Below are 13,167 nucleotides of genomic sequence, written 5' to 3' on the forward strand. Positions count from 1 at the left end.
CACAAGTAATGTATGAACATTAATTGGTTACATTAAATTTATATTAAGTTGTATTGTGTCATTTACAACATATCTATTAAGTTTTCTTAAATACAGAAGAATTTTAATTGATTGTAAGATGTATGTAAGATGAAATATGTATGCTAAAAAAAAAAACAAACAACTCAGACAATAAAGTACCAATGTGTTTATGTCCTATATGTACCTTCATGTATCTGCAAACCGACCGGCGTCCTAATTAAGTAACGAGGCAATTAAAATTGATTACACTTTGCCAACGAAATTTAATACACATTGCTTCGTATGTTTATCTACACAACACTAAATTACCCTAGCTGTATCTATCTAAATTCATTTGAAACTGTCTCTATGGGTAATAGTTAATTCAACTGTATTCATTGCACTATCCACAATGAATGTTGCAAATGTACGAATGTTCTTAAACATTGCTAGCATTAAGAATTTCTGTGAATAAGAGTGTTGAATACAGGCATTTGAGCGATATTCGCGCAAAGCGAGAGTTGCGCAGAGGTGAACCCCAAAAAGGTCCGACCCCCTCGATGAAAACATAATGGTGCGCTAGGTTCGCGCGCACCAAAGAGCCGGCGAGCGCGCGACTCACTCGGTGCCTCTGTCCCCGGGCACACCTCTAAGGTATCTTTCGCGTTCAACCTCCAATATACAGAACTATGGTGTTATTCAAACTAACATGACAGATACAAAACAAGCATCTAAAATATTTGCAGCCCCGTGGTTCAACTCAATTTATTGTGCTTCAAAGTTTACAGTGTCTTTGCGCTCAACAACCGTGCCTACCCCCCATTGCATGCATATGATGCTGTCTGTATCAACGTAGTTGCAGTTGTACATCAATTATATTCCTGCAATGCGACGCCCGTCACTATGTCGCCTCGTGGCTTCACAGCCTCTTTAGCGATTTACTCGGGGTGACTGAAAAAGCAGGCTTGGTCATTTTGGTGGCTGAAATTGCCCTCATTTTAACTGAATGGTGAAGAAATCAGTTAAGTATAGCGGCGAAGTGTGTAGGGTGTGTCAGTGCGCGCGCAGCACGTTCCGCAGTGAGCGACTCGCTACAGTCGTTGGACAGTTGCCACGCTTGCCACAAGCGAGTGAAACGCGACCCTTAGCCATAGTGAGCGATCTGAGAGGGCGCCCGGTTCGCGCCAAATACAACATTACGACTGAAACCCACCGAAGCCTCCGAGAAAACCGTCACACCCACAAAAAGTAAGTTTTATACATTCGTTTGTTACTTTCAAAAGTTTACAAAACTTTTATGAGTTTCAAACTCTTATTCAAGCGCTGTTAAGTAATTGTAAGTTAAGTAGGTTAGAAATAAGGATAAAATTATACCCATAGTCTAACAATACATTTTAAATGTTCTATGGAATCGTGTTTGGGTTCAATCAATAACATTTTTGGGTTAGTCACGACAAAGGTAATGTGGATACTTACGCTTGCGTGTTTTGTTCCCTTCGAAAAGAGTATTGACTCGTTGTTTACACCTTACCAAGCATCCTATTGATCCAACATTTTGGTAACATTACTCCTTAGGTAGAAAATATCTATCCTTAATTATAGCTCGTTTAGTATTGAATGCCATGGGTTTCTTATATATAATAGTACAGGATTGATTCTGATTAAAAAAGATTATATTATATGTAAATCAATAAATGGGTATAGTTTAACATATATAGCGATAAAGTTATTGGAATAATCTCCCAAAGCAGTCCAAATGTTCGGCATAGCTATGGTTGGTCACCACAGGTATGTTGCCGGTATCCCAGTTGCGTCGCCTCGCCGTTGGACAAGGATTAACAGCATATTTTCTTTATCTATAAGCGTTGAGTAAGTATATATCAATCTATGAAACACAAAGGGTCTTATGGCCTATATCATGGAGTACTAAACTACTGGCTATAACAGAAAATCTAAGTAAGTAGCGCGCCCAAATGCGAGTGTGCGGGGGAAGAGGAACGGTCCAAAAATCGTTGAAAGATGTTTCAAAGAACAAGAACGCCCCTTAGATCACTCTATATGACCTAGAAGAAGGTGCCTGACCTACCTGCATTATGGCATCGCCTCTCATCTTACTCCATGGTTTATATGGTCTCAATTCCTGGTTTTGCACATAAATGGTTGCAACCTATACGAAAGCCAATCGTGGTGTTACGTTAAAAGCGAGGGAGGCTGCTCTTCGATTCTACCGTTGTGCGAATAAATTGGCTGGATGCCAAAGCTCAGCTTTTTGGAATGGTCCGAGTTGGTGGGATAAAACCTTTGGATGTAAAACAAACATTTGCGTATGTAGGTCTACATATCCAAAGTGTGTCAAAGCGAATCATATCAAAATTAACAGGTACTGTATTATATTGGCTTATATACACTTATTGACAATGAACAAAAAGAAAGAATAAAAACAGGCAAAGCAAAATGCATTTTCCGAACCAAGTAAATATAATAAAAATGTGCGCGAACTAGAATACCATTAGTGAGAGTCAGTCAGTAAAGCTTAGCCAAATTGTCAAAATAATGACGTAGCTAATTATAGAGGTCAGTGCGTAGGGCTATTGAGGCATAGGGATGTCAATGAGAGAAGACCATAAAAGATCAATGCACATGCGCGTGTGAGTGACATTTTCACGAACGTTGGTCTCTACCAAGCTTCACAACTGTTTACAAAAATATATCTTAACTATACCAAAGCTAAGCTTTTTGAAATAGTTTTGGGTTTTTGGGCGAAAAAAACCTTGGATGATACACGTGAAGTATTTTAATCGCTGCTATTAGTTTTATGAAAGTAAAAAATGATCTACAGTCTACCAAGCGATCTGTGCAGTTGCAAAAAGCGGCAAAATGTTTTCCGTGTCAAAGGCGCTTTCACAGAATAATCTCGCAATAAGCTTTTGTTGGCATATCATACAAACGGCTATTATATTTATATAATAAAAATGTGTATAGATATGGACTAGGTCTAGCAGACTACCTAATAAACGCGGAGTAAGTACCTATTTAAGGTAATAAATCTACTGAAGCGTTGTTTTTGTGGGCAATGAACCCAATTAAAAACGTTTTTTTACCATGAAATACTAAGAAACCGACTAAGGCTATATATAGACAGGCGGACCGCATTTCAACTGCAAACTAAACGTGCAGTCAGATTGCAGTCGGCATGCAATCTTTGCATGCAACCCACGGTGGGTTTGCAGTTCTATTGCAGTCGTTTCAACTGCTTTCAAATTGAACTTGCACAGCAATTTGGATTGCAGTTGAAATTGACTCCGTCTCTCTAGAGCCTTAATGCTTAAACGTTTATTCAAATTAGGCTAATAAATCAGCACTTACACAAAACCCAAAAATGTTAGGAAAAATATGAAACGTTAATTCCGCGAGACAATAAATCGAGGCTTTGGATATTAAGAAAATTCTTGTCAGAACGTCCTAAAAAAAATCGGCCCGATTATCTGACCTACAAAAAGCCTGACGGGGCCGAAAAACCATAAAGAAATAAATAAAAACATTTTAACGTTAATGTAAATTAAAAAAATACATAATTAAAACAGTGTTGCAAATCGGAATAAAATAACGAGCATTGACAACATTGCAACGCGAGAAAGAATTTTATATTCCAGCGAAGTTCGCATAACGATACATTGTTAACGTAGGCAGTGTTGAGTATCGCCATTAAGTTTTTGTTGTAAAACGACGAGCCATTCAAAGCGTACAATGCCGGTCTCTTAAGGTGCTTCTACACGGTGCATGTAGCTGGAGCAAGTTAACATGCGCAAGTGACCCGCGCGCACGCAACAGAGCACGTGGGTGGTTAGGATGCATCTACACAGTGCAGACTACATGCATTTATAAAATGTGCGGGTCCACTCGCGCATGTACCAAAGCAAAATACTCCCCCGCGTGCTCTTGTTACTTGTCACTTGCGCATGTTAACTTGCTCCAGCTACATACACCGTGTAGACGCATCCTTAGCTTGCTTTGGTACATGTTCGAGTCGCTGGATCGCTGCACATGTTTTCAAAATACATGTAACCTGCATGTGCTTCAATATTCCTTTACGCAATAACTCTCCTCGTCTACATTTCTCTTACGTACCTACATGAAAAGTACATTTCTGTGAATTCGGATAAGTACGTAGGTATGTACGTCACGAATGAATATTGAAAATGCGGACTTTGAGAGTCTTTTTGAATGATTGAATACTTCGCAATCCCTGTGTGTCGTCTCAAAGAGCATTTCCAACCAGTTCCAGCATCCGAAATGGTATTTTTAAAGTACTCGCTCACTGCAAACTTTCATTCAGCCGATAGATTTTTTGGGCTCATAAAACAATCAGTATGAAGATCAATCGCACATTACAAAGATCAGGTATTTAGCCGGTATCAGATGATCTGAAAATTTTGTATGGAGTCAACTATCGTCAACTATCGACTGACTGTTTAGTTTGCAATGTGCGGAAACTCTTAGAGAAAAGAGGTCGAGTGAACATGCGAAAAACTCCCGCTGATGTCGATGGGTGCGGAATGATGGCGACAACTAGTCGTAACGACTACGAATAGTTACATTCACAGAATTCGTTGAAATATCTAATGGTTTGGTTGAATAAATCGGTCTATAAATCTCGGAGTAATCGATGTACATACATAGAAAAAAAAAACATACCGGCCGAATTGAGAACCTCCTCCTTTTTGGGAAGTCGGTTAAAAATTAACAAGTAATTTTAATCAATTATTGTTATTTAAAAATAAAAGTAGTAAAAAAGTAGTAAAACGTTGTCACGTAGATAAACATCCTCCGAGCCTTTTCCCAATCATGTTGGGGTCGGCTTCCAGTGGGTACATAATAGGATCTGCTGAAAGGTCCTTTTTAAACCGCGCTGCGGGCTGCAACAGATTTGAGGTTTCTCTACCTGCTTCCTACCTAGCGAATAATTAATTTATAGTGTAATACATACTTTGTAATTAAATAGATATTAAAATGGTCTTTGGAACTCATTTATTATATTGCTCAACCACCGAAAAGGCCAGCGGTTTTCATTTTATTAATTGCCATACGTATGAACTGCGGTTATGGTCGAATATAATTGAAATATTCATAAATGACAAATAATTCGCAGTCATTTTACGGTAGGTTGTGGTAAAATTAAAACATACATACTTCATAATGATAAAATCAATTACCCATTTCCATTTATTTTTCCACGTAAGTAGTAACTTTGTCGAGTAAACAGAACAATATAATTTATTTCTTTAAAAGGTGCTTGAAATAACAATAGCTGAAAGAGTCACTTTTACTGAAATACAGTAACCACTATGCGACGATTTTCTCTGAACACAATTCGTACTTAGGAATGAAAAGGATGGCTATATACACCAAACCCAGTGGAGTGAGTAGATCCATTCAGTAATATTTATACCGGGTGTAGACGGGCGGGCGTTACCTTTCACAATGCTAAGTTTAGAAACAATGCTGTTAAAAGGTAAAGAGTAAATACAAGCCACGGTAATGGTTAGCGTGGGGACATAATATTGTTTGCAATGAAAATATCTAATATTACATTTTATTACACTGACGAGTTAGAAGTTAGATTGAAATTATTATAGGGATTTTCCCTAATATTTATACATATTACGAAATCTCAAAATAGCCACTGGTCTCTATCTTAGTGCATAATATTTTGTCGTTCCGTTTATTAGTTTAACTTTCGTTTCATACAGATGTCCTGTCTCGCAGAGACGAGTGTGTTCAGCCCTGAATAATTATACATTATAACCACAAAATATTTCCAACTAAATATTATTTAAAATCTTTAGGTCTTATAATTTGGAAAGGTAGGTAACACACACGTAGATCGTAACGTATTCGTCCCTGTCAGCACGTAGTTCGTATATAATTCGGTATCGATTGAGCCGGGGGTGCGGGGCGCCGGGTGACCTTGGAGCGCCCAGCTGCCAGAGGAGCTCCCACGAGTTGACCTTGACTTGGAAATGCCGCGTGCGCTCCACGCTTCCCTCCCGAACAATAACACCGCCCCTAGTCGTCGCTCCGTGCCGGTGCGTCACTTTCCCGCGGCATTCACTGCTTAAAACGATAGTTTCTCTCACAAAAACGTGAATTAAAACAAATTCCTTGTGTTGTAGTGAAGCTAGGGTTCATATAACGTTTCGAGTCGTTCACTGCCTCGCAGCTTCGCATTACGTAAGTGCATAATGTTACATAAAGTGTGTATTCCGCGTGTACTTGACCTTGCACCCCGGCGTCCACTATTTGGTCATTGTATTGCGTCGCGGCGCACCGTGTGCGATATCCTGTAAATGGTGTGTTACAAGTCCCACACAATATTTTAATTAAAACTACTAACATGGTGTCTACGCCAGTGTCTGTGTTTACTCACTTTTCGTAATTTCACAAAATAATCAGCTGCTTTATGCGAATAAATACTACAATTCTGTGTATTTCGGCGACTCAGTAGTAACGATTTTGGCACGGTACCAATAGAAATTGTGATTCGTGTTTTCAAACGTAAAAACACAGAATGAAATTACGTCCCACGCTTAGTGATACTAAAATATTTTGTGCCAACAGTTATCTTAATTTGTCTGTGAATTAACTATGGTGGTAATGATTCTTAGAGTGTGGTGCAGTATTGTAGGGGTGTAGCCCACAGCCGACGCACAAAATGTCCTTCGCTCTATAACCTTGTGCTTTTGCTACGTGATATTTGCATTTCCATTCCAATTTGTCCTCGGGCGTTTTGTTTATAGTTAGAATTGGAAGTTGCAGGACTATCACCATATATTGGCGACTAACAATGCATTAAAGTTTGCGATGTGTAGTGCCGTAGTGCTACGCTACGGCAATGCTTGCGCTTCGTAGCTTGCGGCGTAGCGGTTCTCCTACGCTTGCGTGCACTGGCTACGAAAGCTACATGCACAGCACAGTCAAACGATTGTTTCAAACCATTTAATACGTAGTTTTGAACTGCATTTTTTATGAAGTGAATGTGTGTACTGATTCCTAGATAATAAGATATATAATAATCCTGTGTTTCTGTGCTATTCGTGTAGTGCTTGTGATATTGCATAGTCCATATATTGAAGGTTTCTGATAGCTACGGGGGTTGGGTAGGGGGAGGTTTGCGAACGTGAGGGTGTGGCATTTTGACATTTTCTCGCCAACACCTGGCATCACTTAGGGTTCGTAGATAATAACTTTTTATTCAATTTTGTGTTGCATATTTCTTGCGCTCGGGTACCTGTGTATATTTTATAGGACCTTCATACATTGTAGCGAATGTTTTTACCAAAAGTGTGTTAAAATTCTGTTGCGTGATAGAAAAACTACAGTGAATGTAAAACTTCATGGAAATATTTCTGTTTTAATTAAATATCGATCTATTTTAAACGACAAAGGACGACTGTCGCTACATAGAGAATTTTTAAAAAGATCCGTGTAAACTGATGGAAAAAAGCAATTCATATTTAAGAACTACCTTTTCATTTATTGGTGGTTTGGAATACTTTGAACTGTGAGCGTGCACATCAAAAAAATATTAAAGTTTTAACGAGAGAAATGGCTGTCGCTAGCCTTGCAACTTATATAATATTTATGTACTTATTTACAGAAAGTTGGTCCTTGTGCCAGTTGCTGACAATCGTTCTTAGAACCGTTTAGGGTAGATTAGAAAGTTTGTATCAAGTGTTACGTGAATATTTTATTCTCTGAAGGTGGTTTTTATGTCGTTCGTTTGAGTATGAATCTTGTTCAAGCCGTACTTGTATGCTTATATTATAAAGATGTAGAGTTTCTTTCATTGCTTGAACGCGCTAAACTTAGGCACTACTAGTGCGATTAGTTAAATCATTCTAATGTTAGATAGACCATTTTAACGAGAGTAGCTGTACGCTACGTTTTTCCGAGCGCATGAAGTATATACATATAGCCATTCCTAGTAAAAGGGTTATCTAACATTGAAATGATTATTCTAATGGGACTACCTGGTTTCTGATATTACCGCGTTTGAACAAACTAACATAATCTTCAGCTTTATAATATAAGTTTAAATAAGTATAGATGGATAACTCTCCACCTTTTTATAGCAAGAACTTTAAGTTTATAATTAAGTTTAAAAGCTAGACTATTTTCTGTTATTGTTAAAATGAAAATAAAAACACTTACTGCGTTTACTGCCTGAAACAAAAAAAAAGCAGAAAACAAAGTAATGTTCGCTACATTTCCAAACCACTTTAAATAAATCTTTTTAAACATTTAATTTAAATTTACAAAAGAAAACATAAAATGTTAATAATGTTTATTCAAAAGCGGAGTTACGCATAAACCAGATCAAAGGTTTTAAATATCAAATATGATTGAGAGGATTTAAATAAAATTGAAAATTGTTTCCAACGTTATTGAAAAGTACTTTTATTTTATATTTGAATAAACCCATGCTTTAATCTCTTAATAAAGAGCTTTCAGAATTAAAGGTGAAAACGAAAATTAATGATAAAAGCGGCCTTTTACGAATACATTGTTAAATATTAAATGTAATACAAATGTATTCATCATGTGCCTAATTATTATGTCTGTATAAATTCTAATAAATGCCAATATCTGGCATATAATTTTCAATTTACGTTTCAAATACAAACAGCAATCGAGTTATTGTTGAGAGTTGAAAGTTTTGTGACGAAAATAGAGGCGTGCTCTGCTCGGTCAAAGGTGAAGCCAATGACCCGAGGAAAATAGGCCAGAATGTTCTTCTGTATGTACCCGATATAGAATGCATCAGCTGACTTTTAGAAACGCGAGCTATTTCCAACTTTTTTATTGGCAAATCTGTTTGTTCCGTTTGTGTTGTTCAAATCCCTATTTGGATAGTTAAGTGATTTATTTGGCGTTTAAAAGGTTTGGTTTCGTTTTTATATTTTTACACTGGTATTTTTGTTTCTTGCATATTCATTTAGGTGTCCAATAGATGCGTTAAAGAGTTGAATTACCTGTGCAATCTAGGAACAGCTTGCAATATTTATCAAATAGGCCAATTATATTTACGTTATTATAATAAAGTCATAAAGTATACTATTAGCTTTTTGCGACTGTTATGTAATTAATATTCGCGTCTTCAACTTAGTTAAACTACAATTTAATTTTGTATGCATTCTATATCTTTTTCTTGGAAGGCAAGTTTTTCAATTCGGGTAGCTTCTAACTATTGATGAAAAGTCTTCGAAGAACCCATAAAATGGCATTCAATACTAAAACAAAAGAATAACTACGTTCTAATTGTAAGATGCCTTTATTATGTTTTTCCATATAAAATATTTAAATTTTATATTTTTTTCTAACAGATGCTGACATGAATATGGCAGCCTTGTTCTTCTAAGACAACCTCCCCGGTAAAGTTAACGGTGAGTTGATTAATATCGTTATTATGCAAACTAGGGATAGTTTATAAACAGCGCGTACATTATCTAGGTCATAACATTTTCTTCAAAACCATAAAGTAGAACACAGCCAGTATCCTTTTTACTGTCTGAAAAAAAAACTATAAAATATAAAAATATTCTACAATACAAAGCTATTCATTTATTCTTTAATTTTTCCATATCCAAATATATCTTAAAATGGTATGATAAAATGTTGGACACAAACATCTTGTCAACTTGTCAGCCCCAGCGAGCAATTTTAATAAAATCGTCTAAACTTAGGCTTTCTATTTAAGCCTTCCTCAGATGTAAATCTTTGTGCATTCGAATCTGACCTGCATCTAGGAATTAGGTCTTCGTAAAAAAAGATTCGTACTACTTTCGAGAGACCTTTACGAGAGGCCTTTGTCCGCAGTCGTACTATCAGATTGTGAGTAAAATCGAACTCTTTTGTAGTACTACACTTATCTGCGAAGAATCAGTTAATAGTGAATAAACGATTTATGTTATTGACAAAGTAATTATGTGGTAATTGAATTGATTGGCGTGAATGTCTCGCTAATATATCGGCAGTATGCCTTGGCAGGCGAGCTCAGTTGTATCATAAGCAATACTGAAATTGTCATTGCTGTCATTAGGAATACAGCCTACACAATCCCAAATGTGCCTTATTTGTAGAAGAAAATTAAGAAATGGTTTCGTGATGCGTGTTTCGTATGTCGTGTATTGAAGGTGTCGTTGCACCCAGGTATGCCTGCCAAGATGATGAGCGCTCGGGGCGGAGCCGCGGCCGGCGGTGACGTGAGCGTGGCCGACAGCCCCCTCGCCTCCTTCGAGACCCTGACGCAAGCTGCCATCATTGCCGTCATGGGCATCGCGATAGTCGTCTCCAATCTACTCATCATTGCTTCATTTCTCAACTTCAAAGGTATGACTTTAAATTGAACATACGTTTTGGTGAAGGCAATTCATGAAAACACGAGCAAATAAAACTCTTCATTACCAATACCAACATTTACCCAGACACGTACTCTAATTAGGAATATAATTTTAAATGATTTTACAACTTCACACACATAGTTGCGGACCAGGTTAAATTCCATAGCAATTTTTGTCGGTCCTTGTACTGTAGGCACTGGAATAGAATGCCGATTCGTAATCGCTTTTAGCTGCTATTATCCCTTGGAAATTTAATCCGTGCTGAAGTGGATTATCTAGTGAATTGTTCAGGTTTCTTTCAAACGGTTTATATTAGCACATTTCATGTAGAATGGTGTCGTTCACATTGAGCGAAGGAGACATTACGCAATAGGCATTAACCTACATTCTACTATGATGACATGGGGATGAAAGGTAAGAGTTGTGGTGTGTTGTGTGTGCAGGTCTGTCGAACGAGGTGATAAACTACTACCTGCTGTCGCTGGCGGTGGCGGACCTGCTGATCGGCGTGCTGGTGGTGCCGCTGTCCGTATACCCCGCCATCACGGGGCGCTGGATGTTCGGCGACCTCATGTGCCGCCTGGCCGGCTACGTGGAAGTCACGCTCTGGTCCGTCTCCGTCTACACCTTCATGTGGATCTCCGTCGACCGCTATCTGGCGGTCCGCAAGCCTCTCCGCTATGAGACGGTTAGTGCGACGGTAGTTATCCTTTTCAATATTTTTTTTATTAGCTAGCTAGCTTGCATTTGATGCATTCGCATTTAGTAATTGAACCTTTAACAAATCGATATTTGATTGAACTAAACCACATTTTCCTAACCATACGAGATCGATTCTTCTTTTTACTTAATAATTACTAATCACAATAAAGTAGATATCATTTTTGTATCTTTTTAATAGTTCCTGAACATTTAAATAACATTTTACATTTTACTAGTCGAATTTAATCATTAGCATGATTAATTATTTTGTATCTAATATTAATATTTCTAGTATTTTAAATGATTTTGTCCCAATATTAATGAAAAGTCAGAAATGTTAGCTTAGTCTAGGCCGCGCCCGTTGTTGGCTAATTATTAATAACGATGTCCATGGACCAGGTACAAACGCGCACTAGAAGTCAGTGCTGGATGGTATTCACATGGATTTCAGCCGCTATGCTCTGCTGCCCGCCTCTGCTCGGGTACAAAAAGGAAGCTAATTTCGACACGGAAACCTTTATATGCATGTTGGACTGGGGCACTACGTACGCTTACACGGCCACCCTGGGTATACTAGTGCTGGGCCCCAGCGTGATCTCCATCGTGTACAACTACTGGTACATCTTCTCCATGAAGCGACGGCTGAACAGCGGCGTGCCCATCCACGACAAGGAGTACGCGACGGCGCTGGCCGAGAACCTGTCCAACCCTAGCCACTGGATGAGCTTCATCATGGTCTGCACGTTCTGGCTCAGCTGGACGCCCTACGTAGTCGTCAAACTCTACGAATATTGTACCGATCAGGAAATCAAGGTACCCATGTTACATTTCGGCGTCGTATGGATGGGGATTCTAAATTCATTTTGGAAGATTGTTATTCTGCTGACGTTCAGCCCGCAGTTCAGGCTCGCTCTAAGGATACTGTGTCTGACGGCTTGCTGTCGCGGCAAGGGACGCCTGGCAGCTGAACTCATCGGCCTGGACAACGACGACTGAGTTCACCTTCTGGCGGGTATGTAAATCCTTTGAGAAGTGACGACCCGAACAATACACGGTAGTGTGGAACAGCCAATGATAAGGATTTAGATACCTGGCCTGGCTTTACGTTTGTCCACCATCTTGTATTTTGTTCTCGAATTTAGAACTTGCTGTGCTGAATAATTGCGAGCGTTGTGTCGATATTTCTGTGAGTTTCATGATAATGTATGACTATCATTTTAATGATTTAATACACTACCTATTGATCATTCCTGTAATGTAAGCTTGACACGAATATTGACTCGGCTTCAACTATAGCGTACACTGAGTCTTTATGGTTATTAGTTCTCTAAAGCAAACTAAACTATCAAAATTCATTGTAATGATTTCTTATAGTCAATAATTGTTGACAATAATGTGTTTAAGTTTGAAGTAAACACTCTGCCTCGTGCAATAAAGATCATATCATTTACTCAATGAATATTCGTTAGGTCTAAGCGTTATGTATGTAGTGTTAGAGGCTGTAAGGAATGAAATGTTCAATTTACCAATGAATGACCATACGTAAGTGTACATATGTATTCGAGGGTGCCACATTCGATACTGTTGTGACAACCAGGAGGTATATCTGTCTCTTGTTTTGACGCGATATAAATACAACAGATATTTTAATTGTGACAGAAATCGTGTACTTAGTGTTCCGTATAAAACAAAGAAGTTTGATTAATTGCAATATCGACTTCAATAAAACATTTTCCATTTACCTTCACTAAGATAAATACATTTTAATTGAAAGCTGCATCTTGTGCCAACAATTTAACTCGTTTGTTGAATTGTAAAATTGTTTATCTAGTTAGAACTGAATATTGAATAATCTCAAAGGGAGGAAGTTTAACTAGAGCATATAAGTTTGCTTCATTACGTAGAATACGAATAAGTAGGTAAATAAGGGTGCGTCTACACGGTGCATGTAGCTGGAGCAAGTTAACATGTGCAAGTGACAAAAGACAAGAGCACGAGGGTGTTTTGTTTTGGCACATGCGGGATTCGCTAGCTCGTTTTAAAGATGCATATAACCTGCGCATGT

The 13,167-nt window shown here is 38.1% G+C and overlaps 1 protein-coding gene across 3 annotated transcripts; it reads left to right on the forward strand.

Annotated features, from left to right (window-relative positions):
• The first annotated feature begins 527 nt into the window (after nt 1-527).
• On the forward strand, nt 528-12,758 carry LOC110374281 (G-protein coupled receptor 52). 3 transcript variants are annotated; one of them, XM_021331939.3, is made up of 5 exons: nt 528-1,248; nt 9,384-9,443; nt 10,210-10,389; nt 10,844-11,100; nt 11,502-12,745. In XM_021331939.3, exons 3-5 carry the CDS (start codon nt 10,212-10,214, stop codon nt 12,096-12,098), a joined length of 1,032 nt encoding a protein of 343 aa, XP_021187614.1. In that variant the 5' UTR covers nt 528-1,248; nt 9,384-9,443; nt 10,210-10,211; the 3' UTR covers nt 12,099-12,745. The 3 variants fall into 3 exon arrangements, with proteins under 3 accessions (XP_021187614.1, XP_049693795.1, XP_021187612.1); XM_049837838.2 differs by lacking the exon at nt 528-1,248 and adding an exon at nt 5,838-6,231 and having other exon boundaries at nt 10,844-11,088; nt 11,502-12,758; XM_021331937.3 differs by lacking the exon at nt 528-1,248 and adding an exon at nt 5,841-6,231 and having other exon boundaries at nt 11,502-12,744.
• Nucleotides 12,759-13,167: the final 409 nt, after the last annotated feature.

The sequence above is a fragment of the Helicoverpa armigera genome, chromosome 1 (assembly GCF_030705265.1).
Source record: "Helicoverpa armigera isolate CAAS_96S chromosome 1, ASM3070526v1, whole genome shotgun sequence".
NCBI classification, from domain to species: Eukaryota; Metazoa; Arthropoda; class Insecta; order Lepidoptera; family Noctuidae; genus Helicoverpa; species Helicoverpa armigera.

What these genes read in the sequence shown, in the direction of transcription:
- LOC110374281 (XM_021331939.3), top strand. Translation starts at nt 10,212, where the DNA reads ATGCCTGCCAAGATGATGAGCGCTCGGGGCGGAGCCGCGGCCGGCGGT. An exon ending in TTCATTTCTCAACTTCAAAG is followed by an intron (nt 10,390 to 10,843) that starts GTATGACTTTAA and finishes TTGTGTGTGCAG; the next exon opens with GTCTGTCGAACGAGGTGATA. An exon ending in ATGAGACGGTTAGTGCGACG is followed by an intron (nt 11,101 to 11,501) that starts GTAGTTATCCTT and finishes TCCATGGACCAG; the next exon opens with GTACAAACGCGCACTAGAAG.